Raw genomic sequence first — 26,194 nt, 5'->3', positions numbered from 1 at the left:
GTTGGGGTTAGATGCCACCACACCCAGCTACCCCATATTGGCAATGATTTATGGGAATAGGCATCATCTTCCCAAAGAAATACAGGCCCCAAAGAAGCACCATCCCTTACACTTCAGTGTGGGCTCCACAATCCCTAGTGTTAAGCTCTGCACACAAGTTCCTCAGTGAATGTTCGCTGCGTAAGCAAGTGCCCTTTTCGGCTTTAAGATTTATTTTATATTGAGTTATTCACACATATGTGTGGGGTGGGTACGTACACATGTGTGTGAGTGCCAGTGAAGAGCAGAGGCATAAGCTCCCCTTAGGGGCTAGAGTTATAGGCAATTGTCAACTCCCTGATGTGGGTGTTAGGAACCGAACACTGAACTGGAGTCCTCTGGACCAGCAATGTGTGCTCTTAGCCACTGAACCACCTCTCTAACCCCTGATGCCTAATTTGTAATACACTATCAGCTACAAAAACAAATGGTCACTTGTTGCTTCTTTGTTACCCATTCCACCAAAATGTAAACAGTAGAATGATTACCAAAAAACAAACAAACAAACCCAACTTACTTAAAACATTACAAAACCAACCAGCTTTTGTGGAATTTGGGGTTTGGGGTGGGTTTGTTTTGTTTTGTTTTGTTTTGTTTTGTTTTGTTTTGTAAAATGATGCAAGAGTTCTCAAATGTGAGCTTTGTAGGAGGCAACCCAGTCATCTTGTCCTCTTAGCTGTCTCGTGTGAGACTATGCCGGGGCCTAGCAAACACAGAAGTGGATGCTCACAGTCAGCTATTGGATGGATCACAGGGCTCCCAATGGAGGAGCTAGAGAAAGTACCCAAGTAGCTAAAGGGATCTGCAACCCTATAGGTGGAACAACATTATGAACTAACCAGTACCCTGGAGCTCTTGACTCTAGCTGCATATGTATCAAAAGATGGCCTAGTCGGCCATCACTGGAAAAAGAGGCCCATTGGACACGCAAACTGTATATGCCACAGTACAGGGGAACACCAGGGCCAAAAAAAATGGGAATGGGTGGGTAGGGAAGTGGGGGGGAGGGTATGAGGGACTTTTGGGATAGCATTGGAAATGTAATTGAGGAAAATATGTAATAAAAAATATTTTTAAAAATTAAAAATAAAAAATAAAAAAAAGTTTGAGCATACCTGCACGCATTTGATCCCAAAGTGACCCTGGTGGATATCGCCTCCCTTCTTACCTCTTTCCCACATCACAAGACTAGTTTTGAGTCAGAAAAGTAATCCCCAATACAGGATAGTTCGTTGGCCATAAACATTATCCCGTGAGCAGATTTGAAAATAGCAGAGGTAATTTTGTAAGATCACAGTCGTTTTCCATCAATTCAAGTCCCGGAGGAAAATGCTGCATTGTGGCAGTTCACGTTATTTACCCAGCACTTACAATGTTCCGGTCAGAAAACCAAGGCCAAGCAAGTATGTGCACCAATGTTTTTAACTTGTTGATCTTGACAACATGTTAATGAATAGCAGGAAGAATTGTCCTATTTCATGGTGAGAAAATTCAGCCATGAGGCTGTAAACTTGTTCAGGCCTGCAACCATGTGTCCTCTGCAAATGAACTCAGGAAACTCTGTCCTCTGAAGCCCCCAGAGTCAGATCAGGTATTAAATAATTTGTTAGGGCCAAATCACAGTCTCCACAAATCTCTTCAATGGTGATACTGGGGTAAAATCAAAGCAAACCTGGTAGCTTCCAGAGCCTGTGGTTCACTTAAGCATCACTCACTGAAAGGCTATGCAGCTAAGAAGGCCTGCTTCTTGCATGGTTTCCCCCCTGAGAATGATATAGTAACAGTCACCTGAATTATTGTTCCAAGTCTTGAAAGCCAATTTGGCCAAAACCCTAACAGGCCTGTTGATGTCTACTGAGGTGAAGAGGCGTGGCTTCCGTCTTCATACTGTGTCCACCACTCCTCTGCCTGAGTCTTCAGGTAAGATTCTATATACGGATATGTTGATCACTGGAGAAACTTGTGCCCAGAAATAGGGTTATTTAACAGGGCTATTTAAGTTGCCCTGGACTTGCCTAGACTCTCTTTTCTCCCATCAAAGCTAAAGACATCTACCAGCCCCCATGACTGGAACCACCCGACCATGAAAAAACAAAGAAGAGCAGTGTCAAAGAAGGTTCTGGAAGGGTCTGCCTCACACCAGAGAAAACTAGAATATTCTTCCTTTTATGACACCATTGTCCTGTATATGGAACCCACTTCCCTGTTGTGAATAAGCTTATTTGTGAGTACAGTCTCCCCTCTTCTTCATTATTTGGCCAAAGAATAAAGTCTTACTTTCTCCCCGCCATTCAGACATTGGATCTTCCTTAGCATGAAGTCCCGGACTCAAGTCCACAAACAAATCCACATTCAAGTAACCTCAAAATGTCCACTCTACTCTATTGCTGCCCAGCAGCAGGGCCCACTCTTCCTGATAACACTTTAACTCACACTTTAACTTTAAGGATTCATCTAAATGATGAATCCTTTCAGAACATAAAATACGACAAATATAAGTCATATTTTGATGGTCTTTTAAGGTAAACAGTGTAAGATAGGAGATTACAGCTTTCCCTAAAATAAACATTTAATTAAATCCACATAATAATCCCAGAGATGTTATACTTGAGGATGTTGTAGACAGAATGTATCTCTCAAAATCCACAAATTAAATTCTACTTCCCAGAGTGACATCATCCGGAGGTGGGGCTTTAGGCTGTGCTTACATTGTGAAGGCAGAGGTCCCCATGAGTGGGTTTAGTGACCTTGTTTTTTAATATTTTATTAGCAGTGATAGTGTTATCATTATTAAACTATGCGTGTGAAGAGGGTGTTCATGTTCTTACAGAGGCCAAAAGAGGGTGCTGGATACCTTGAACCTGAAGTTATAGACACTTGTGAGCTGCCCAATAGGGGTGCTGGGAATTGAACTTGGGTCCTCTGGAAGAGCAGAATGCACTCTTAACGACTAAGTCATCTCTCAGACCTTTAATGCTCCTTTCTTTAAAAACCCCAAAGAATCCCTATGAGCTTTCTTCTACGCAAGGACAGAACAAATCTGCTTAAGAACCAGGAAATGGGCCTGCCCCTACCAGACACTCAAATCTATCAACAACCTCGAACTAAATTTCCTACACTCTGAAACCATGAGAAGTAAGCTTTTAATCATATAAGCCACTCACATTGGGTATCTGTTAAAGTATTCCTGTCAGAGCTAATCTGGATAACACATGAATGTGATTTAGCATTACCTAGGAGACAAACTGTTGTGTGTCTCTAGGGATGCTACCAGAAGGCTCAGCTGAGGGACTGAAATGTGGGAGGAGCCATTTCAGGGATGACAACAGAAACCCCAGCTCTCTGACTGTGGAGGCAACATGCCTCATAGTCCTGCCATCATGGCTTCCCTGCCAGTGTGGTGTGTATGCCTTAAACGACAGGTCAAAACAACTACCCCGCCTTCCTTGAGTTCTTGTGGGGTATTTTGTCACAGCAATGAAACAAAGGACTAATATAACCTGAAACACACTGAAACAGGGAACTAGTGCTAAGACATGGGGTGCTACTGGAACAAATATCTTAAAATGTGGAAGCCACTTTAGCATTAGGTCATTGTAGGGAGTGCAAGCGTTCTGAGGTACATTCTGGAAGAGTTGCTGTTATGCTGAATGACTGTTAAAGACAACTATGTGAGGTCTTAGGAAGAGAAGGGCAGACACAGCCTCACACTTCTGAAGGCGCGCTAGGCTGGAGAAGGCACACTAGACTGGATGCTAGTTTAAACACACACACACAACTGAACAGTAGAGGCGATTTTGAGGAGGTGTCAGGCAGAAACAAGAACATCTGATGGCAAACTGGAGAAAAGGCCACCCTTGTCATAAAGTGACAGAGAACATGGTCAAATCACGTGGACGTCTTGGTGTTCTACAGAGGGGAGAGACTTGGTGTGAGATGAAACTGGCTGAGGAAACCCTTCTGGAAGTGCTCAGTTAATCTGGTTTGTGTTTTTATGTTTGTTTTGGCTATTGTTTTCTGAGTGTTTATTGTAAAATTCCAGAGAAAAGAAATGATTTTGATCAGAATTGTTCATCAAAGAAGAAACTAGGTGAAAGTAGGGAGGTAGAAAACACACCAATCTTTCCTCAGCAGAGAAGTTAGGCACTGTGGTCCAAGACCCCCAAAGACAATTTAGAAATCATCACAACTCCCCCTCCCATCACAGGCCTAGAGAACAAGGGGCCAAAGACAGCGTGGCTTCTAGGGGTGCACAAGCAAGCGGGGGACCTCACATTGCAGCCTATACCTTGTTCCTGCACTCCAATGCCTTATTCCTTATCTTCAGAATGCAGTTCTTTGGGACCCAGAGTAGCTTGCACTGCACCCAACAAAGCTGTGGGTGCATTGATATGCCCACTTAAAGTTGAAAGGATACTCTGAAAAGTCACGGGCACCAGACTATCGGGTGAAGTAGAGGTAGACATGAGGGCATCCACCACAGGAAGCCCCTACTAAGGTAACTCCAAGCAAACCAATGGAGGCCAGGCTGCCTGGTGCTATAGTGGTAGGGTCACTACAAAAGCCTTGGAGCCAAACTGTTATCCAGCAACAACAGAGAAGATAGCTCTGCCTCCACAATGAGTCTAGAAGGCACAGTATCAAGTCAACAAAGATGTACAAGGCTAAGGTTTGATGCTGAGTTTCGCACTCATCCGGTCTGCCTTTGGGGTGGGGCCGTCTGTCACTGGCTGGCCCACCTGAGAACTTTATTGCTTACATGTCTGTCTGCTTCTGTTTAGGGACTCAACCCTCAGCTGCCCTCTGCGAAGCAAGTTCTCTGCGACAGAGCTGCAGCCCCAGCCCTCACAGTTGTGTTCTGGAAGCACGTTGACATTACTGAAGAGCAGAGCATTCTGGGATGAATCATGCCTCAAGTTCGACAGTAATAGATCTGGATGGTATTTATATGAACCGTTGGACCTCGGCGTTTTTGAGTTAATAATGGGATGAATTAACACTTGCAGGGCTGTCAAAATGGAATTGATGTGTTTCAGGTGTGGAAGGATGTGAAATTAGGGAGAGGGAGTAGGACACCGGTAAACCAAATATCTGTGTTCCCAAACATCCTAGAATCCAATACAATAACGTTAGGAGGTAGGGCCTTTAGCAAACATTGAGGTCGTGAGGACTGCACCCCAACCAATCCGACAGCGTCTGTATAACAGCAGCTCCGAAGAAACCTGTCCTCCTCCTTTGGGAGAGGATACAGCACAAACATGGCCCCCCCGTGCACCAGGGAATGAAGCCTTCACCAGACAATGAGTCCGCTAGGACCTTGGTCTTCCATTTCCTGGCTTCCAGAACTTGAAGTATTCGTTGTTTTTATGGGAGCTTTCTATGGGAGCTTTCTATGGGAGCTCAAGTGAATTAAAACAGAGACTAGAAGTTGGCATCTGTCTTGACTCCAGGGACTTAGAACGCTGAAGACAGAGAACCGACTTAACCCAGGAAGTCAGCCTGGGCAAGATAGCAATAAAAACTCCATCTCAAACTAACAACAAGGCAACAATCAAAACTACACACAGGTATCACTAGGATGGAGCTGTGTTAGTGAATATGAACAAAATATGTTGCATGAACTTCTCAGCAAGTCAATAAAATATTATTTTTAAAGTTTTAAAATTAAAAACTCAATTATTATGCTACTTAAATAGACTAAGAACTACGTCATAAAACGTTGTCATTTTCTAAACAAACATTCAATGAGAATAAAACCAGATTTCATAGCTTACACGCCGCTTTAACAGTGAGCTAGCTGCCTTTGAGGTCAGTTCCTCCAAAGTGATTAGCAGTTACCCTGACAAATACCAACACCGTGGGCAAGCCCATCCAGTACCATAGGTGATCTGAGACACAAAAGCAAAAGAGGTAACCATTCCTCTGCTACTCAACTCGAATACAACTTTTAGGATAATGCTAGAGGAGAAGGCCACAGGATATCACTGTTTTCTCTCCTGCAATTGGAAGAATATTAAATTTTTTCTATCCCTTTAAATTGTGCATCCCTTTTCATCAATTTATTCTATGAGAAACCTGAAATTTGGTAAAAGATGTATGTTTAGAAATATTTCTGTGGCATTAGCAAAGCAAATTTATCCCCAATTCATTGGTTATCATCAGTGGTTAAAGTGCAGTAAATATATGTCATACACATGTATATATGCATATGAATCAATACATGTAATATACATTAGGTGTGTGTGTGTGTGTGTGTGTGTGTGTGTGTGTGTGTGTGTGTGTGTGAGAGAGACAAGATCTCACTCTATAGCCCAGGCTGGTCTGCAACTAGTAACGATCTCCCTGCCTCAACTTCCTAAGTGCTGAGCATATAGGCATAAACCAGCACACCAGCCTTAGTGTTAGCTATATTTTTGCATTTAACTTTTTCTATATAGTCATTACTTTCCAGTCATCTGAAACTTACTCCTCAAACATTCTAAAATGCTCCCTAGCAAACCAAATCACCGCTACTAGCAATAGACAAAATAATTTTAAGTCATAGGTCTGTGTTTAACACATCTCTTGTCTGTTCTACCTAGAGAACCGCCCACGTGAAAGGGTCTATGTTGTTTGCTGAATGCTGCCTCGTGATAGTTTAGAAGCTGGCCACTTACCTGGGTTAGAGGTGTACTGCATTGCGATCATTAGCATTGAGGACGCAGAGAGGTTAACATGGGCCGGAACGCCTTCTCTCCCGGAGGAACCCACTGAAACCAAAATTCTCCAATTAGATGCAAATCAATTTCTAGATATGAGTACATACTTGCTCCCTTACAAAGATCCTTGAAAGAGCTTCCTGAGAAAGCTCCAAATGAACTGAGTAAAGACTGACACCTCCTTTCTTTCTTTTTTAAGATGGTGTCTCTTTGTAGCTGAGGCTAGCCTCAGGCTTTCTACGTACTCAGGATGACCTTAAATTCTTGATCCTCCTGCTTCTACTAATCAGAGCTGGGGATACAGGCTTGGACAAACTACATATAGTTTATGTAATGCTGGTGATCAACTCCAGGGCCTTGTCAAGAAAATACGACAAACTAAGCCATAGCCCCAGCCCCTAAGACAATAGAAATGAATTGAGATAAAACCACAAAACTTCTTGCATACAAATGCTACCATTTCTTGCCACTGTTAGAAAAAAAATTCTAACGCAATCTAACGCATAGCTGCATGAGAAAACATAAAACCAGAATATAATGACTTTGTCAGAGTTGTGCCTAGGAGGGATCTCTATTCCCAAACTTAACTTAAAGGACACTTAAACATGTGAATGGTTAACCTCATAAGGAACTGGGAGCCCAACTAAAACATATCAACACTTAGAGAGCAGGGCAAACAAGCTCCATATAATGTATAACATCATATTCAATTACACATAGAAATCTTAAATAACATATTGTAAAAATTATCACGTTGGCTTTTAGATGGTTTTCAGTGCTCATGTGTACTCAAACCTTCGCCCGGAGCCCCCACAAGTGTCTTCATTATCGTGAGAATCAATTTCGGCTTTCCAAAGTCTACCCTCTTCACATTGAGCTGAGTTGTTTGAAACAAAGGACTCTTTTGAATCTGTGAATAACATTTATCCTACGACGACAAATGTCCAATTGCAAAGCAAACAGTCTTCAAAATTCACCTAATTGTTGTATAATCATGATATCCACTTGCACACTGGTTTTAACACATCTTTAAGTGGCCTGTTCATGATGGCATCAAACGCTATATTAAAATCGTCTCTTTTTAATGGAATAGACTCCATAGCTCCATAAGTACTCAAAATTAGCTCTGATGAAAGTTATTTAGTACAACACGTTTTCGACAAAGGATATTTTTATCCCAGAAATAATTGAGAGGGGATCCCTACAATACGAAGACTTTTATTAAGATTAAAATGTAAAATGAATTCCTTTTTGCATAGAGATAACTAAACAATCAGGAGAACCCTCTTATAGATACGCGTATATATCAAGCTGTCAAACACAGAGAAACAACACATGGTGAAGATGCACCCGTCAACACTGTTTTCTGCACAGTAAAGACCATTGATGCAGCCAGTCAGCAAAAGGCAGATAATCTCAAACTCCGATTTATTTTCTTTTATATTGATGTAGAGTGCGTGGGGAGCACATCTCATTTAAGGAACAAGACAGCACAATAAGGCACCCAGTAAACAGAAACATCAAAGCGCTAATGAAGGGTTGTCTGGCAAGAACCAAGACGATGATTCTATTTTGTTTCTACATCAAGAAATTCTGATGCCATAAACGACAGTGGTCTTTGCAACAGGCTTGAGAGACACAAACAAACAAAACAGGTCCCAAACTGAGTTCTGCTAGCCTGAGTCTGCTTTTGGCTGCGTGTGCCTGACTGCCAGGGCTGGTGGTGGTATTCGGGTACATAGATCTATTTGACTCTACACTGTAAAAAAGGGCTGAGAGTTAGGTAAGAATTGATACAGAGATAAGTGAGGATGAGTAATCAAGCAGGATAAACTGGAGAAAGAACTTTGAATCAAACACTTTCCATCTTTAGCCTTTTCCCTATATGGCTCTGTAAGGTACACTCCCGGAAATCCTAGCTCAGCCCGTGTGAGGAATGGGAAACTCTGTTCAATTGATAAGCACATGGGGTACGTCTCAGCAGGCTGGTCTTAGATCTGCCTTTGAGAAATTCTGTAAGAGGGGAGAGAAATAAAAAAGGGATGCCCAGGCCAGTACCCAGGGCTCAGAAGGATGAGCACATATACAGTACTCCTGTGCCCTTTGTTGAAGAAGAAAGGAATGCCTACTCGAACATAAAAACAGAAGAGTGCCTGCCTGTCTGTCTGTCTGTCTCCCCTTTTCATCTCTTCTCTCCCCTTTCCCTTCTTATCCCCTCCTCCCTCTCATCCCCTCTCCTTTCATCTGGTTTCCTCCTCTCCTCTCCCCCTCTCTTCCTCCCTTCTTCCCTCTCTTTCCTCCTCCTCCTTCCTCTCTCTCTCTCTCTCTCTCTCTCTCTCTCTCTCTCTCTCTCTCTCTCTCTCCCTCTTACCACATGTATAGTCTTTTGGTGACAAGTGTTTTCATCTTTATTTAAATTCAACTCAAACTTTTTAATAATAAGCATTTTTCAACAATGAAAACTGTTCAAAAAGGTTGAGAGCCACTGTGCCCGGAGGCCTTTATAAATGGGAGAGATGCCCAACTGTCTCGGATGATTTAAGTGAAGTCTGTTTGGAGAACTGCCCAGATGGCTTAGCGACCTTTGGATGTCCCTGTTACCTCTGCAAATCTATGCTGTCCCTCAAGTATGGCCATCCATAAAGCCAAGAGTTCCCCTAGGACACAAGCCCCAGGAAATTGGCTCCAATACTTATATAAACAGACAGCATCTTGCAATTTCAAAGCCTTCTACGAGACCAAATAAAATCACCATGGTTTTAATTTAATAAGCATGCACAAGCACACATCATTTACTGAATCTTGTTAAAAAGGCATGATGTAAACAGATACGTAGCTCAATCCCATGAGAGCACCAAAAAAAAAAAAAAAAAAAAAAAAAACCATAAAATGAAAGGGGAAAGATGAGTGTCCTCAGGAAATGTAATTTAGAGTTTCCAGGCCTTTCTGCTCTTCCCCCAGTAGCACAAGAACAGAAATTACCATCATGCCTTCCTCTCTTGAACAGTACCAATCCCTTAGCAAGTGCTGCATTTCATAATGTGCTGCATGTGTGGTTCTTACACACATACAGCCTTCCCAAGTGAGCAGATAACAAAAGCCATTCTATAAGTGAGAGGTGAACTAGCTGCAGGAAAGCACCAGCATTATCAAAGGGACAATGACAGTTCAAGACAAGGACAATTATAGCTAACTGTAAATCTAATGCTCCAGTCGCTCACTCAGTCAGTCAACACTACCTTTTTCATAGAAAATGCACCAGGCATCATTCGAAGCCCTTGTAGGTAGCTATGCATATTATTTAAGATGAAATAAGATTTAGAACTGCATCCTTCAGCCTCACTAGACACATCGTACATGCTTAGCAACCCCATATGATCGCGGCTGCAGCGTGAGGCAGCATAGAATTTTATGATGCATTTCCATTATCAGAGAAAGTTCTGTGGACAGTGTTGTTCCACAGAAAAGGACAAATATCCACCAGTGAGAGGCGAGAATCTGGGCAAGGAAACAGAGACAAGATAATGGGATGTTCTGCATTAGATTAGAAGGGAGCATCTCCAAAGATATGATCCTTCAGAGTGTCCAGTGGCGTGGCTCAGGGAGTAAAAGCTCTGGCTGTACAGGCCTGACAATACAAACTCCACCCAGAGCACACAGAAGAAAGTAGACGGAGTGGCTTGCATCAGAAGACCCAGAAACTCCTACAGCCAGAGCAGGCAGAGACTGGAAAACCCACAAGAAACCTTGGGCCACCTAGCCTGGGGTACACAGCCCAGTAGTGGAAGCAACAAAGGAGATCCTGCCTTAAAATGGTGCAGAAAACTGACACCCAAATGCTGTCCTTTGACCTCCCATGAATCTCTGTCTGTCTGTCTCTCTCCCCCAACTTTCTCAGTCACACACACACACACACACACACACACACACACACACCTTTCTTTGAAAGATGTGGTACTTGAACTGAGACCTAAAGGAAACACATCATGAGGACATTTAGAAGGGCTCCAAGACAAGGGAAATTGTATACAGTAAGCCTAAAGCCTGATGATGCCCTTATAAAACCACAGGAAGGCTGATGTGGACATGCAGACTGGTCATGTGGTAATACAATGACCACAACAGAGAGGTTGGCCACAGCCAGTGCATGCAGGGTCTGACGAGCTAAAGAAGGCCGCTGAACTCTAGTGTAAGAGTGACGGGAAGCTGGATGGCTTGGAGGAGGGAAATGACACGATTTAATCTACACGTTTGGAAGGTGACTCTGGGTTTGGGGTAAAGAACAGCTGATAGGAAGCCTAACCAGGGAAGTAGAGAGACCAGGTCTGAAGCTCTTAGACCGATCCAAGTAACCGCCACAGGACACGGTCCGAGATAGGATACATTGAAATAAACTGGCCTTATAGTCTTCTAGACGACAAAGACAAGGGAGTTACCTAGGGTGAGGAAACTCCTAGGACATGTGACATAGTCACTTCCTACGTTGGCCAGATAGCATTATCTGGATAGCAAAGCAGACTCTCTTCTCACAGGCCTTGAGCTATGCAAACAGCCCTTGGACAGTGCTCCATGAGGTACGGTCTCTGTTAAGAGAGAGCTATGACTTCAGAAGGCATCGACTACATTTGAAGAGAGGACCAGAGTCCCATGACTCATTAAAATACTTGCCAGTTGGGTTAGTGAAGAGCCATGAAAGCAAGATACCTAACTGTGCAGGTATCATGAGGGCAAGCTTGTGGTGGTTTTATGTGGGCTATCACATAAGCCATGGAAGGTCCGGCCTCTCCTGGATGGCCCTTGGCCTCAGTGTATAGGAGAGTGAATCCTCTGAAGAACATGAACAATCTCGGCAGACTAGTGTCAGTTTTTGCTGCAATGTGACATAATTATTATATCTATGATTTGCCTGTGCATTTGATCCATTACATATTTGTACAACGTTGTAGAATATTCAACTATTAAGTCTCATATGACTTTCTTCTCATGGTCTCACAACAAAGATGGGATGTAGGCAAGGGGAGCTATATTAGTGACAGTTTTATTTATAGCTAAGAGAATAAAAGTTAAACTAGGGAAAGAGAGCAACCAAAGGACTATAATTCTGCCCCCAATGAATCCTGATCCCAGACAGTTCTCACAGCAACACCTACCTCATTAGCTAGTAAGAGGACCAGGAATAGACATTATGTGATTATTCGCATGGCATCAATAGCTTGTCTTTTACTGTCTTTTGTCTGTGTAAGATTAGTTTTCATAAGACCTTAAAACTAAGCCGGGCGGTGGTGGTGCACATTGTTAATCCCAGCATTCAGCAGCAGAGGCAGGTGGATCTCTAAGTTTGAGGCCATCCTGATCTACAGAGTGAGTTCCAGGACAGCCAGGACCACACAGAGACCATAACCCTAGACCACATGTACCATGTAGTAGCCAAAACCAAACAATAGATGCCCCTTGGCCTAGAGCCCGGAACCAGATATTCAATGAAGTCATATATTGTTTTTAAGTCAACTCAAAGATCTGAAAGATCCTTTCTCTTTCCTAAGGGCCAGTGGCTGAGGAAATGTATGTCAGGAAAGAAGCTGCGTCAGATAGCACACAGAGTCCAAGGTGCGGCAATTCTTCAGCATCATTTCTTTCTTCAAAATAAGCAGCCTGCACTAATGGGCACTTACTTAGACCTACACCCAAGTATCATCCTTCAGACAGCCATACTTCAATTTGGTCCACAAATCACAAGTTCTTTATTGGAAAAAGAGAGGTTTCCATGGTGATCTGCAAATGATTTTTTTCTTGCAATTCTTAGTAACTCTTTTAATATCTTTTCATAAACAAAATAGATTCCACACATTGGAATAAAGAGAACTATATTTTATTTATGAAAGGAGTTAAAAAACATGTCAAAAATAATTTTTATAATAAGTTGATGTGCTAGGAGACCTCAAAAGGAGTTATTTAAAAATAAAAGCATAAGCGATTCGTGGGGTAGCAAAGATGGTGTGAGCAGCCTAAATGCTATGCAGCCAATGTTTGGTTTGAAGAACTGGATCCACTTCAAAGTCAAAACTGTCTCATCAAAGACAATGATATGTGATATAATCTATTAATTATATAATTCTGAATTATATAATCATTCGTTATACAATCATTAATGACGATCATTTAAAAAAATTATCTATGCTTTCCATTGACTATAGGAATACCATATCAGAGAGATATTTTTTAACACCTTCCTGTCAGTTTCATTTCATGTTGCGTTTTCTTGTTTGCAGCAGGGTCTCCCTGGCCTTGAACTTGTAGCGATCCTCCTGCTTCAGCCTTCCAAGTGCTAACATTATAAAACTGCACCTTCACTTCCAGCAAGTCCTTCTGGCATAGACTATCAAACATCCAGAAAATGCAGCACCTTTGATTCTAACACATCTGTACTGAAATAAAAATATTCTCAACCAAGTTAAAAGCCACAGTCCTGTTTCCGTCTAAAGCTCTAGATGTTGTAACAAGTACCCAAAACAGTGTGGATAAAATAATAAGAGGCACATCCTCACCTCAGATTATTTTAACAGGAATCTAAAAACACATCCCTTCTGTCTTTGGGTCTATGTACCAAAACAAACAAACAAACAAACAAACAAACAAAAAACCCCTAATGGCAGGTGTGAGACTGCACTATATTTCAAAGATTTAAAGATGACAAAGATCGACTACTATTGAATTACGAAGAGGTGCTTAGCAGTCAAGGCTGAACTAACAGACTAAGACCAGAGTGTCAAAACACACACAGGAGCCAGGTCCATCCCTGGGTTAGACAGAGGTATGTGCCAATTAGGTAGAATAACACTGATGTTATTCAACCTAGAACTATTAAGCCACAAAGAACCAGGAGAGCCAACTTGATTTCTGAAACTGCCCCCCTGCAAAGCTGAAAAGTCACTAAGTTCCAGAGATGTGAAGTGACTCGATCATGCCTTCTAATGGATATCAAGTTATTCCACTAATAAACATAGAAATTCACTTTTTTTTTTAGATTTGCATCCCTCAGCTCTAATGCTCAGTTGCTTCAGACATTCGGGGAAAGCAAGGATTCTATGACAAGGTTTATGTCTGGGGACCTCTAATTAATGAGCAATTAGTCACCAGCTCTGAAAAAATGAGCTGAAAATACCTGATCAATTCAGTACAATGTCAGAAGCTCACTGCGTTAATGTCTTTCCCGAAATTACTAACTTAATCTAAGAGCTAGGGGCACAGTGAACTAGGTCACTATTAGGAAGATATGGCCTTGCCTGCTTTTAAAAAAGATTCCTGTTCATTTGCTTAACAGTCAACATTGTTTATATAAAAATAAGATCACAAAATTCTAAGACTATATCCACAAGCAAGCGCTGGTTCATGAGATCACACAAGTAAAGAAATGAAATATCCTACAACCCAGAACAACATGATCAGTCTGCTCATTTTTCCCCATGGCAAAATGATTAGGGTAGGGGTCAGATTCCTTGTTGGAAATACAGGAAAATTACAGTTCTATCCTAGAGTACACTCAGCTACAAGATAAGCCAAAGGGGACTGGAGAGATGGCTCAGCAGTTAAGAGCACTGGCTGCTTTTCTAGGGGTCCAGGGTTCAAATCCCAGCCCCCACAGGGCAGCTCACATCTCTCTATAGCTCTGGCCCCAGATTATCTGACACCCTCACATAGACATACACGCAGTCAAAACAACAATGCACATTAAAAAAAATAGATAATGTAGCCAAAATGGTACACATATTGCCCAGTTGTTGACACACAGCAGCAACTTTAATAAGGGCATAAGTACCTAACATAGAATTGATACTAGACATGACCAATAGAGCTATTTTTAATCTTTAAAAAAAAGGAATCAAGATAAGGAAAGCTGGTGTGGCACCACAGACATCCAATCCCAGTATTGAGGAGGCTGAGGCAGGAGGATAGCCATGAGTGACATAGTACTTGACCACCCAGGGTACATAGGAAAACACTATGTACCTATCTTTAAAATTTAAAAAAAAAAAAAAAAAAAAGATGTGCGGAAAAATAAGTAAGACCCACTGCGTGCCAGGTCCTCAGGTGGCACCTACCAGTGTCCCAGGCTAAACCTTCACCTCAAGGTGCTGCTACAATTACTATGCCTGAGGCAGCTATGATTATTATTTTACAGGCAAAAATCAAAGATTAAGTCATCTGTCTTAAGTTCATACAGCTCGCCAGTGGCAGAGCTGAGCTTTGCTGAGATTTGTTGAATTCTAAAGCCATCATATTTTTTTCAGATTATTCCCTGAAACATAGGTTAATCCACGGTCCACTTCCTAAGAATGCTTTAGAGGCCGTGATCATAGGAGCTACATCTCAGACTTCTCTTCTCTTTGCTTTCATGTCTTCAAAGCCTGCAGAATTATATCTATAAAAGTCAGGTATAGTGGCACGCACACACAGTCCCGGCACTCAGGAGTCCAAGACTTCAAATCTTGAATTCAAATCAAGAATTCAAAGCCATTCTTGACTACATAGCCAATATAGTTCCAGGGCAACATGGAGTGAAGAGACCCTGTCTCCAAAAATTACATACATACATACACACACACACATACATACATACATACATACATACACACACACATACATACACACACATATACATATAAGACTGTCCAGTGTTATGAATGTATCTTGCACCGGAGCCATGGGTTTTGGCTTTTTTTCAACGTATGCCATGAGTTTAGACTCATTTTGTTATCCAAATACTGAGAAGGAAAGCTGATCCAGTCATTGGCCTTGAATTAGATTTCAGCCATGAAAACTGAACTGTGCAGCACTCTACAGCAGTCTAGGACAGGGCTGAGACCAGAGTCCATATATCTCCACTCTCTCCTGCATTTCCCGCTCCATCCAACAGCCTTCATATGCAAAAGAGAATAGTTTTCATACCAGGCAACACTCTGTCCACCTTCTTCCTAATGTGGAAGAAGACACTGTAATTTATATGTAGGAAACACAGAGTGCTTTGACACATTCTTTCTTCCTTATTCCTAAGGGCAAACTGAGCAAATACAATGATTCTAAGGTATAATTATCTTTCACGTCATCAACTTCCAACATAATATAAATGCTGAACCAATGGAATTTAGATCAAAGTCTGTGTACATTTCAAGTGATTCCATTATAATCTTGCAAATGAAGTGCCTATAACAGTAAACACAATTTCTGTTTGTATACTATACAAAGATAATTCAGGATTAGGCGAGATGGAACTTACATATAGCCATTGGTAGAAAAGATGTGCTAAGATATTCAATAATATCCTTGTGAAGAAATGGAGGGAAGGTGGCTAGCGTTGAGATCATCGTGTAGGGCAAAGTGCTCAGAACATCATCATTGAGAAAGGGGAGCAAACACGTGGTCGTATAAAATATTGACTGTCCAAGATCTACAAAAGAGAAGTAAGCAGTCAGCCACTGGAGATTGTGCCGCTAACAAAATACGCTCATCTTGTATTTTAAGTTTTAATAAGCTGGTTTTAAAGTGTAAAAGCAGCTATTGTCCACTTTCTACTGAGAGTTCTGAAACATGCTGCTAAGTAAATGTCCAATGCACGTAGCAGTTAGTTGGTGAATATATTAAGAAATAAATCTGTCCTGTGAGTTTCTCAACAGTGTATCAGTCATCTGTAAGCCTCGCTGTTCAGATGACCCCCATTGATCCCATTAATCTCAAAGCACTTTCCAAGTGAAATTGTGACATCCCTCCATTTTTTTAAAAAGCTCCATTTTGGCATTTCATAAAGATAGCAGAAACACAATGATGTATCCAGTAGGATTTTCAGAACAATCTAAGGCAGTTTTAGAAATAAAACTTGGCTATTTCTGCTCTACTGACCAAGCCACACTGCTCTGATACCTGAAGTCTGGGGCAGTGAGGTAATTTGTAACCTCTAGATTCTGTGTGCTTCTGAGATAGGAAGCTATGAGCTGGTGGTATTGCACAACCCTTTGTAATTAGTTTTTAACTCTCCAGAAAGTCAGCGTCTCTCGAAATAATCTCTCAAGGCTTTAAAATGCAGATAATAAAAATACCTACCTGGTTTGGTAGAGGTTTAGATGAAATAAATACAAAGAGCTCAGCATAGCATAGCATGTACTCCAAAAACATTAGCTACTACTTATTGCCATTAATATCACTAGCATTGTTACCTGCACGAGACGTGAAAATAGAGTACCTTCAAAACAAACCACAACTATTTAGCTTTAGAATGTATGAAGAATAAATCCATTACATTCCATGCACATTGTGATATTTCAGAACCTCTCAAAGTATAGGCCATCAGCCAAGGCTTGACATGAAGACAGATCACTTCTGTATTCATTAACATATCAAAGTCTTAGACTCTGGTCTGCTTTGGCCTAGATTTGTCTTCCAGAGCCATGTGCATTCCTAAAATTATTTCTGATAGTCATGAGAATTAACGTGCCATGTCAATCAGCATGACAACTGACAATGTGGTCAACGGGCAACCTGGAGAGCCAGGGCCCGTCGCCTTCGAGCTCAGACCAACGGGTGGAAAATTCACAGGTGTTTTAGTGTGAATTACATAAGGCCATGCATAAGAGACACCTGAGCTATACTCAATGAGCCTTTTTAGGCTTCAGTTAAGAAGCCTAATTACAGATTATTAGCACCAAAAGGGCCTGGAAGTCCATCTGGGGTATTTTCCACCCAAGGACACCAAGATCCAGCGAGAGTAATGACTGCCCAAATCACAGTTCACCCGTAGTTGAACTGTTCCTGCTCATTCCTATAGGCCACAGTGAGCACAGACCCTCTAAGCATTGGGCAATGAGTCATCCTCAGCTCAGCTCAGCTCCCTGAAGAAGCCTCCCATGAAGCTTGCTCACAGCATCAGTGGGCAGGACCAGTGCTCAGTGACTCTCACTGAAGAACTGCACATTCCACGTTACCTTAGGACCTGGCTTTTATAGACAACCCTGAGCAAATGGTGCTCTCTGGATTTTCTAGACCAGGCACTAGAACGAACGGGGGAGTTTTATCCTGGGTCCTAAGCTTTATTATGCAGAACAAGAACACAATAAATAAATAAATATCAAGATAAAGTCACAAAGCAAGCATAGGCGTGAAAGCAAAAAACATAAATCATTGTCAAGATTCACACATTATGTGGCTTGCCATTCACCAAGTGAAATGCCACAATCAAGAGATCTTAAAAATAAAAGGGTGTCTACTCTTGGATCTTCCAAAGAACACTTGAGTTCATATTGAGTTTAAGACTGGTACCACAGAGCAAAGGTTCCAGTGAGTCTCAACAGATGTGTCCATTGACAACCAGTAAGTCCCCAGTCTGGTTCTGACTGGGAGAAGGTTGTAGTACAAGAGGCTAGGTAGGTTTAAGACAACAAAGAGGTTCAAGATAATCAACATTACAGATTTTCACTTTTATTTTCACTAGAATACGACATTGTAAATACAAGAAAAGCAAATTCAGTAATAGCTATTTCATCATTTTATGAAAGTAAACCATTTAAGACATTTTAATTACAAACACTTAATAGTAAATCAGCCATTAAGCATTCTTTTAAGACAGACAAGTAGCTCTATGAAAAATAAAGTAACCCCCACCCACCCACCTGTTTTCATGGCTAGCTTTTCTGTACAATGAAACTTGGGTTCTCATACTTCCCGGGCCAAAAGGCAAATGCATTAGAGACATTTACCAAGTCTTAAACTTAGTTTAAAGACATCTTAGGTTTCTAAAGTACTTTTAAAAAAATCCACACAGATCTCTACTCCCCATACAGTTTTTAATTTTATTATCCCAAATCCACATGGGATGGCTAAGCAGACATCATAGCCCTCCTCTGTATGGATTACAAGAACAGGGTGAGCAACCAAGGTAATGGAAAGACACGGTCGGATGGCTTGCCACTCTAAACACCACCGATACACCGTGTGCTAAAACATCTCGCCCCAGCAGTTTGCAGTAATTGCTGGTTGTTAGATAAATGTGCAAGACTTCTTGGGTATTTCTTTTATCAAGGAAAAAAAAATGAGTCCCAGGAGAGAAACTTTGATTTGCCCCCTGAAACTCCCAGAACCAGCCAAGGATCAGAGCTTGCTCCTCTGGCTCAACCTCTTCCGTTTTCTGGGGCAAGGTTTTAACTCTGCTTCTCAACCTCAAGCTTTAACAAGAGAGTCTCACAATAAAGTGCTCGGGGGAGGGGAGGGAGCTGCTTGCCACATCCTCCTGTCTCCAGTCCATCGTCTCCTAGAGAACAACCCTGGGTATCCAGGCAGTGTGGAGTGTCAGGATGGGAAGCACCACTATTAAGTTTCATCGTCAGAAAGGCTTCAAGTGCATAAAACCCTTCAAGAGATTTATGACAGTAACAACATTCTCCAAGCCTGCTGCTCGGCATCATAAATATTCATAAACACATCTGGACATCTCCAAAGACTTCGATAAAAAAAAAATGCTCACCATGTTGGCCATGCTGTAGTAAAGGAACTAGATCCAGGAGAGTCACCAAAGTCACGTAGAGGCCTTGGTAGTCCAAAGAAGGGTAGTCTGACAACTGAGCATCACGACTTTGCGGGCCGCGTTCTGAAGGAGCATCTCGCAGGACGCTGTAAAGGAGGGAGCGAGTAACAGTAGGGTTGATGGAACTGACCTGCGGTCTTAGAGATGGGGTGAGTGGGAATGGCACGGGAAAAAGACACATGGTCATGGGCACTGTCAAATTGGAGGCATCTTGGTTTTCCTTCTTCCCTGTGCGGGACAAAATGCTGTTGGGGGGACAAAGAAAAAAAAGAGACAACAAAGACACAAAGAACAGCACATTACATTGAAATGACACTCTAAAACAAATAGTAAAACACCAGATACATCCCACATAAGATGCAATCGCCACAGCAGCACAGTCTGCAGAGCCAGGGCTGGCGCACAGTGACGTGCTCCAGATGCCAACAACACGGGTGGACTTTGTTGAAGTTGCATTGCATCTCATGTGTTATCTGGTTTATAAGGAGCAAAAATATAAAAATGCATGTTTCAGTGCCAAACCCATGCTTCACAGTTTGTCAATTTGGTGAAGGAAAGGTCTCCTTGGAGGAACACCAGCTCAGCTTCATCTGCGAGGGCTCTCGTTCCTAATCATCGGGAGCTTTCAAAGCAACCTTGCCGGCAAAACTAGCTCATCGTGTCAATAGAAACTCGCAAAAGATAGGTATGGCACTTGCAGAAACATGTTTTAGCAGAGAATAAACATGTGCGTTTATTAAGAAACTCTTAAAAATCACATGTTTATTGCATCAAAATAATGTCTATATGTATATTATGATACTGTTTCATGACATTCTGTCAGTATCATTTGAGATAATGAAGTTTAAACAGGCATATGAATTTAGAAATAATACATATTTCTAAAGTGTTAACTAAACTACATCAGAAAAGCTATAAAATAATATATAGTAAATGGCCCATAGCATGTGTTGGTGAACTAATGTTAGTGTGTGTGTGTGTGTGTGTGTGTGTGTGTGTGTGTGTGTGTGTGTTTTAATTTGACATGTTAGGGAGGAAACGTTTTATTTTATGAATACAAACAGTGGTTTATTAAATAGTTACCTTAAAAACTCTAAAAGCTAGGCAAGCATCATCTATTATAAAGCTGTACATCATAGAACAAGACCTTATGTCACTACTGTTACTTACTTTATTATTCAACAAAACTCACTAAACACTAGAGAAAAGATAATTTAGAAAGTTAAAAAAAAGTTTAAGGGGAGTAAAAGTAGTCTCTAAAATAGTTCTGCTTTTAGTCTCCGCTTAAATCTACAAAACTGTTAGTAAAAGTTATAAGGCAGGAAAGTTGTTGGTTTAAAAGTCAAAGTAACTACTGCTTAGCCAAATGTTTAGGCTTTAAAAATTAGATTATGCTATTTATTAGTAGGCAACCATTACGCACTAAGATGTCTACAGCACCAAAGTGCTTTCCTATAATACAGTTATTTGCTAGCCAAAATAGAAATCCGTTACACAATGCTTCGTTTCAGGAAGATACCCTTGTTTTATACTTACTCATGTGCATCCATTACTAAATTCTCAGCTAATGGTGTGACATCTACCGTATCACAGTGACGTGAAGAACTGGTTAGTGTCGGCATGCTTGCTATGTCAAGTTGACATTGCTTTTTATTTACTCTTAGCGCAGAAATATGTTACAATGTAAAAGAAATGACTACATGCTGTTTATTTTCTATGTGCCTAATTTACCTCAATTTCCTCTGTCTTCTGTTACCCAGTGTCCAAGGGAAAACAATTGATAATAAAGATAATTTCAGAATACTTATGTAATACTTCTTAGCAATAAAGAACGTAGGAGTTGCTGTATTTGTTTTTGTTAAAAGGGATTTAATTTACCTTTTTAAGTGTGTGCTATGTTGGGCTTTGTAACCTCACACTGTACAATGGGTTGGAAGTATTCCACCTCTCACGATCTACCTACATCTATTATAAAGAACAATATTTTTTGCATCAGACTTTATAGTTCCCCACAAAACTAAATTTCTCCTCAGATTACCATCTTTACATGTTGTATTATTGATAAGTCCAGTCACCACATTTCTTTTCAATCTTACAGGAGTCTATCCTCCTGAAATCCCTTTACAATCATAAAATAGCTACGTCAATATAGGTTCCCAAATTTCAGCATAAGTTGGCTAGCTGCCAGCATTCTCTCAAGAAAATAACACTATCCCTTAGTCAATTAAAAAAAAAAAAGAAATACTGCTGGGTGTAGTGGCACACGCCTTTAATCCCAGCACTCGGGAGGCGGAGGCAGGAGGATTCCTGAGTTCAAGGCCAGCCTGGTCTACAAAGTGAGTTCCAGAACAGCCAGGGCTATACAGAGAAACCCTGTCTCAAAAAAAAAAAAAAAAAAAAAAAAAAAAAAAAAAAAAAAACAGAAAAAAATACTGAATATCATAGATGTGTAATATTTAATGTCTGGCCAACTCCTTGGTGGGGGAAATATGACACGTGATTGACTCTATGTCACTAGTGCTCCAAGCTGGGTGGACTGTGACAGGCACTAGTGAATATCTTTGGAGGCTACTGCTGTGATATTTTTCCCTCTTGTACATGTGGGAGTCCCAGGTGACAGCAACCACAGTGTCCTCCATTCAGCGAGGGAAGAGTGTCAGCGTGGAAACAGGAAAGCTTTCCTTCCCTGCCTTCAGATTTACCAAAGTGGGTGAGGTTGAGAAAAAAAAAATGGCGAAAATGAGTTATCCATGAAACCAGTTTTAAGTTACCATTCATGTCTCAATGTAAGGAAATGTGTTCATTTGTGGGAAAACTCAAGAAGGGCTCATGAATCAATGTACAATGCACTGTGGTTTTATGATGTTTTGTGAAGTTTATTCAGAGGAAAAAAAATATTACTTATTTCCCCAACCGAACTGTTTAACTTGGGAACGACCAAAGATTTCCACATTTGAAATTCTTTCCCAAAGGTCTATTTATAGATTCAACCAAAAAGAATATCAGGAATGCCCTGTCAGAAGAGTCAGACATTGCTGCCAAACTTTCACTTTTCCTTTCCCTCTTTAAGTCCTCTTAAGCCAGTGAGCACTGGCTTCCATAGTCAAGAAGAGAGGAGACCCCTTTAGTCGGGTAGGCTAGGTGATTGAGTGCCCTCAATTCTTTCTTGTACAGCAAATTAGTACATCAAATCAACTTTCTACACAATTAAGAATTTCGACATGTGTGTTGCATCTATGCACTAAACAAATTGACTGTGCTAGGATCTAAAACTACATGTGGATTTCAAATTGTGTGTGTGTGTGTGTGTGTGTGTGTGATTAGAAATTCCCATTTAATTAAGACCATTGGGCTGAGATTAGAATCTCTTTTTAAAATATATTCACGTTTCTAACAAGTTGGTAGCAAATGTAAAGATTTACACTCTAGCGGTTCCAAGAACACCAGAAGAGAGACACAGAGGAAGACTTCCATCAGCAAGTCTGAAACAGGAAGGAAACTAGGAACCTATAAACATCCAGCTGGGTAAAAGGCAAGATTAAAGACCTTGGATGACCTAAATGCGATCACAAAACGCTTCTATATGAAGTGAACCTGTATGCACCAATGGGGTTAGACCAGCTGATCTTCATCGCCACCCCTAACAGTAAGAAGCAAACAAGCAAAACAGCCTCTGCGATAAAGCTCTCTTAAATTGTCCACTGCCAGACCTGGGACCCTGTCCACTAAAATGAGCACAACTCTTTGTAATGTGTAACGCCACCTGGACCTTCAGTCACTCCTTGAGACAGGAAAGGCTCCCGAAAGCTCCTGTTGCTGGCTAAGATTTCACACAAGTCAATTCAATGAGTATTTATGGATCCCCGATTATAGGACAAAACTTGCTCTGGCACAAGGACTTAGTACACTGGATATGACAGAGGACTCATGCAACTAGAATGGAGAGAACCCTGGCAGACTATCTTATGCAGACACCACAAGCTGATCTTCTAGTCAGCTGTGTTAACAGGCAATCACTCTCCTCCTGTGGACTAAACTGATTGACACTAAACATCTAGGCCAATCCCAGCCTTTCTGGATCCATACAAAGCTTTCCTGAAGTCACTGAAGTCGCATAGACATCAGAAAACTTGTACTAAGGATGTTATCCTCACCACATAATGCAAATGAAGCTGCTTGAATTGTGGGAAATGGTGCCACATAGACCTGCCCCGTGCCTTATTTCTCTTGCCTCCAACTCCCTAGTCTGAAGATTTCAGACATAAGCCACAAGAACCTGAGTTCTGGAGGCAGCGAGTGATTCCGAATGTAAAAATTACACCAACACCAAGAGAACCACCTTGTTTGTGGTAGAGATGTCTAATCAAAGAACCAAACACTTAGTTCACCTCATGTGACTTAGACTTTCGACTAGCTTTTTTAAGAGGAAGGAATCTGAATATAATTGGAATGGATGACACTACCAACTGCCAGAGGGCTTCTAACATGGTTCAATATATAGAACAAAAGTTAAAAGTTTTAAATTTAAAAGTTTTATAATTCTAGGGTTTTGGAGGGGGTTGTTGTTTTGGTTTTTGTTTTTGTTTTTTGGGTTTGTTTTTTTATTAGATATTTTCTTCATTTACATTTCAAATGCTATCCTGAAAGTCCCCTATACCCTCCCCCCACCCTGCTGCTCAACCCATCCACTCCCACTTCTTGGCCCTGGCGTTCCCCTGTACTGAGGCATATAAAGTTTGCAAGACCAAGGGGTCCCTCTTCCCAATGATGGCCGACTAGGCCATCTTCTGCTACATATGCAGCTAGAGACGCAAGCTCTGGGGGTACTGGTTAGTTCATACTGTTGTTCCACCTATAGGGTTGCAGACCCCTTTAGCTCCTGGTTTTTGGTTTTTGGTTTTTGGTTTTTGGTTTTTGGTTTTTGGTTTTTGGTTTTTGGTTTTTGGTTTTTGGTTTTTGGTTTTTGGTTTTTGGTTTTTGGTTTGGTTTTGTTTTGTGTTTTTTGGTTTTGGTTTTATGGGGTTTTTTTGTTTTGTTTTGTTTTTGTTTTTGTTTTTTGGAAAAAGAAGCTTCAGTAGACACAGAGAAGATTGAAAATTCATAGGGTTTAGACCAAATAGTTGACCTGTAAATATTTCTTTTCAAGTCTCATCTGAGATACACTACATGCCTCAGTGTCTTGTGCACATGCGTGGAAGTTAGTAGTTAGTGACAGAGTCTGCCAACCCTGCTCTGATCCACCACCTGAAGCTACCTCGTGAGCATGAGGTGGAACTGAGACACCTGGAAACTTCTGAATCGATGGCAAATCTGTACACTACACATTCCCTTTCTCCCCTTGATTTCACAGACAGCCAAAGCCACTCCATGGAGTTTATAATAGACGTCGGTATTCCCAAAGGCCAGATCAAGTTTTTACTAAGAAGTGTCTCTGCTGTGTGACAGTGACTAGGAAACAGCAGCATGGCACAGGTGTAATGGTGTGTGCTGGGGATTAGGATCACCAGTGACCTAATGACTCCAATACTGCTACATATGTAACATTGAGCAACTTACTGAACCACTCTTGTAACTTAGTTTTACTATCTGTGAAATGTGTACAGTTGTACCTTTATCTAATTACAGGGGGTTAAAGGAAAGGCCACACTCAAAGAGTTCAGAGCAGAACTTTATGTGAAGAAATAGAGGTACCAAAACATAACATTGCTAGGGTGATGACAGCCATTGCCACTGTCACCATTAGCAGCTGTTGAAATTGACTCTCCTTTAAGGTGGACCAGGCTTGGTTACAATAATAGCCATTTGAAGAGACTGCCCTAACATCGGTGTCATCATGAAGATGCTGTCATCATAACCTCATCCTAATGACCAAAGCAGAACCCTCATGACTGGTATACATAACTTAAAACAGTATCCTAAATTTCTTAACTTATTAGCACAGTTGCAACACCGTGAGTGCTAAGCTCTGAAGCCAACAGAAATGTCACAATTTCTTCACAAGTGGAATCTAACATGTTCCCTACCAGGAAAGCATCTCTAGTTTTGGGTTCCCCTAAAGGAGAGAGTATCTCTGTGAGGTTCCCAACCTCAGAAGCAAAAGGAAAATGGAGAAGATGGAATAGGATGCCTCTGTTCACACATTCACCTGATTATTCCATGGAAACCTAACTATTCTGTTCCCTTTGAAATGGGGAAATGGCCTGCCCTGGGGCCTTAAACCAACTGTGAATGAATGCCTGACAGACATCATGAACCTGACAAATAGAATCCCTTCGCACTAGAACAGGGATAGTAAAGACTCTAAAGATGAGACGATATCCAAAGATGAATGGTAGATCTTGATGCAGAAGGCCAGCAACTGGCTGTGCACAGGATATTTCTCTCTGTCTATGGTCAGCCTGTCCAAGGACAGAAAGTGACAGACCATGGAAACCTCTGTTCCACTACAGCCACTCCAAAGTGTGTCCTCCCATACCTGATTTTCAGAACTGCTGCTGTCTAGAGGCCAGAGAAGGCAGCAAGTTCAGAAGCAGACTCACAGAGGACCTGTGGCAATGGGGAAACCAAGCCCTGGAGTGTAATGGTCAGTAAAATATTCACAATTCAACATTGTTTGTCAAAGACAGCTATGCTGCTGGAAAAAGATTCATCTTTGCTTGTCTGCATCAGTAGCAAGGGTGAAGGGGAATTTGGCCCTCTGTCCTGTAGTAAAAGCAGACAGAGTAAAGAGAGCTCCCGAGCTGTTGCTCCCTTGTTTTCCTTAGACCTAAAATCAGTTGTGATGTATAGGATGGAAGCAACTGCTGTTACAGTACCAATCAGAGAACCAAGATGTATTAGCAACAAACCTAAATCGCCATGAAAACTATTTCCTTTAAACTCAAAGTGT

At 41.3% G+C, this 26,194-nt stretch overlaps 1 protein-coding gene across 19 annotated transcripts in view; it reads right to left on the bottom strand.

Annotated features, from left to right (window-relative positions):
* Unc79 (unc-79 homolog) overlaps nt 1-26,194 on the bottom strand; it is a 236,846-nt gene that overhangs the window by 166,241 nt on the left and 44,411 nt on the right. For 15 of the 19 annotated variants that reach the window (XM_006515747.4, XM_006515753.4, NM_001081017.2 and 12 more), the window contains 3 exons: nt 19,246-19,550; nt 16,012-16,182; nt 6,696-6,788 (listed from right to left, as the gene is read on the bottom strand). In XM_006515747.4, coding sequence (XP_006515810.1) covers nt 6,696-6,788; nt 16,012-16,182; nt 19,246-19,550 — 569 coding nt within the window. The remainder of the gene's footprint in view (nt 1-6,695; nt 6,789-16,011; nt 16,183-19,245; nt 19,551-26,194) is intronic. The other 4 variants (XM_030246673.1, XM_030246675.1, XM_030246674.1 and 1 more) reach the window with 1 other exon arrangement.

The sequence above is a fragment of the Mus musculus genome, chromosome 12, assembly GCF_000001635.26.
Source record: "Mus musculus strain C57BL/6J chromosome 12, GRCm38.p6 C57BL/6J".
NCBI classification, from domain to species: Eukaryota; Metazoa; Chordata; class Mammalia; order Rodentia; family Muridae; genus Mus; species Mus musculus.
Note: the sequence above shows the minus strand (reverse complement) of the source record. Positions and strands in the feature narration are given on the sequence as shown.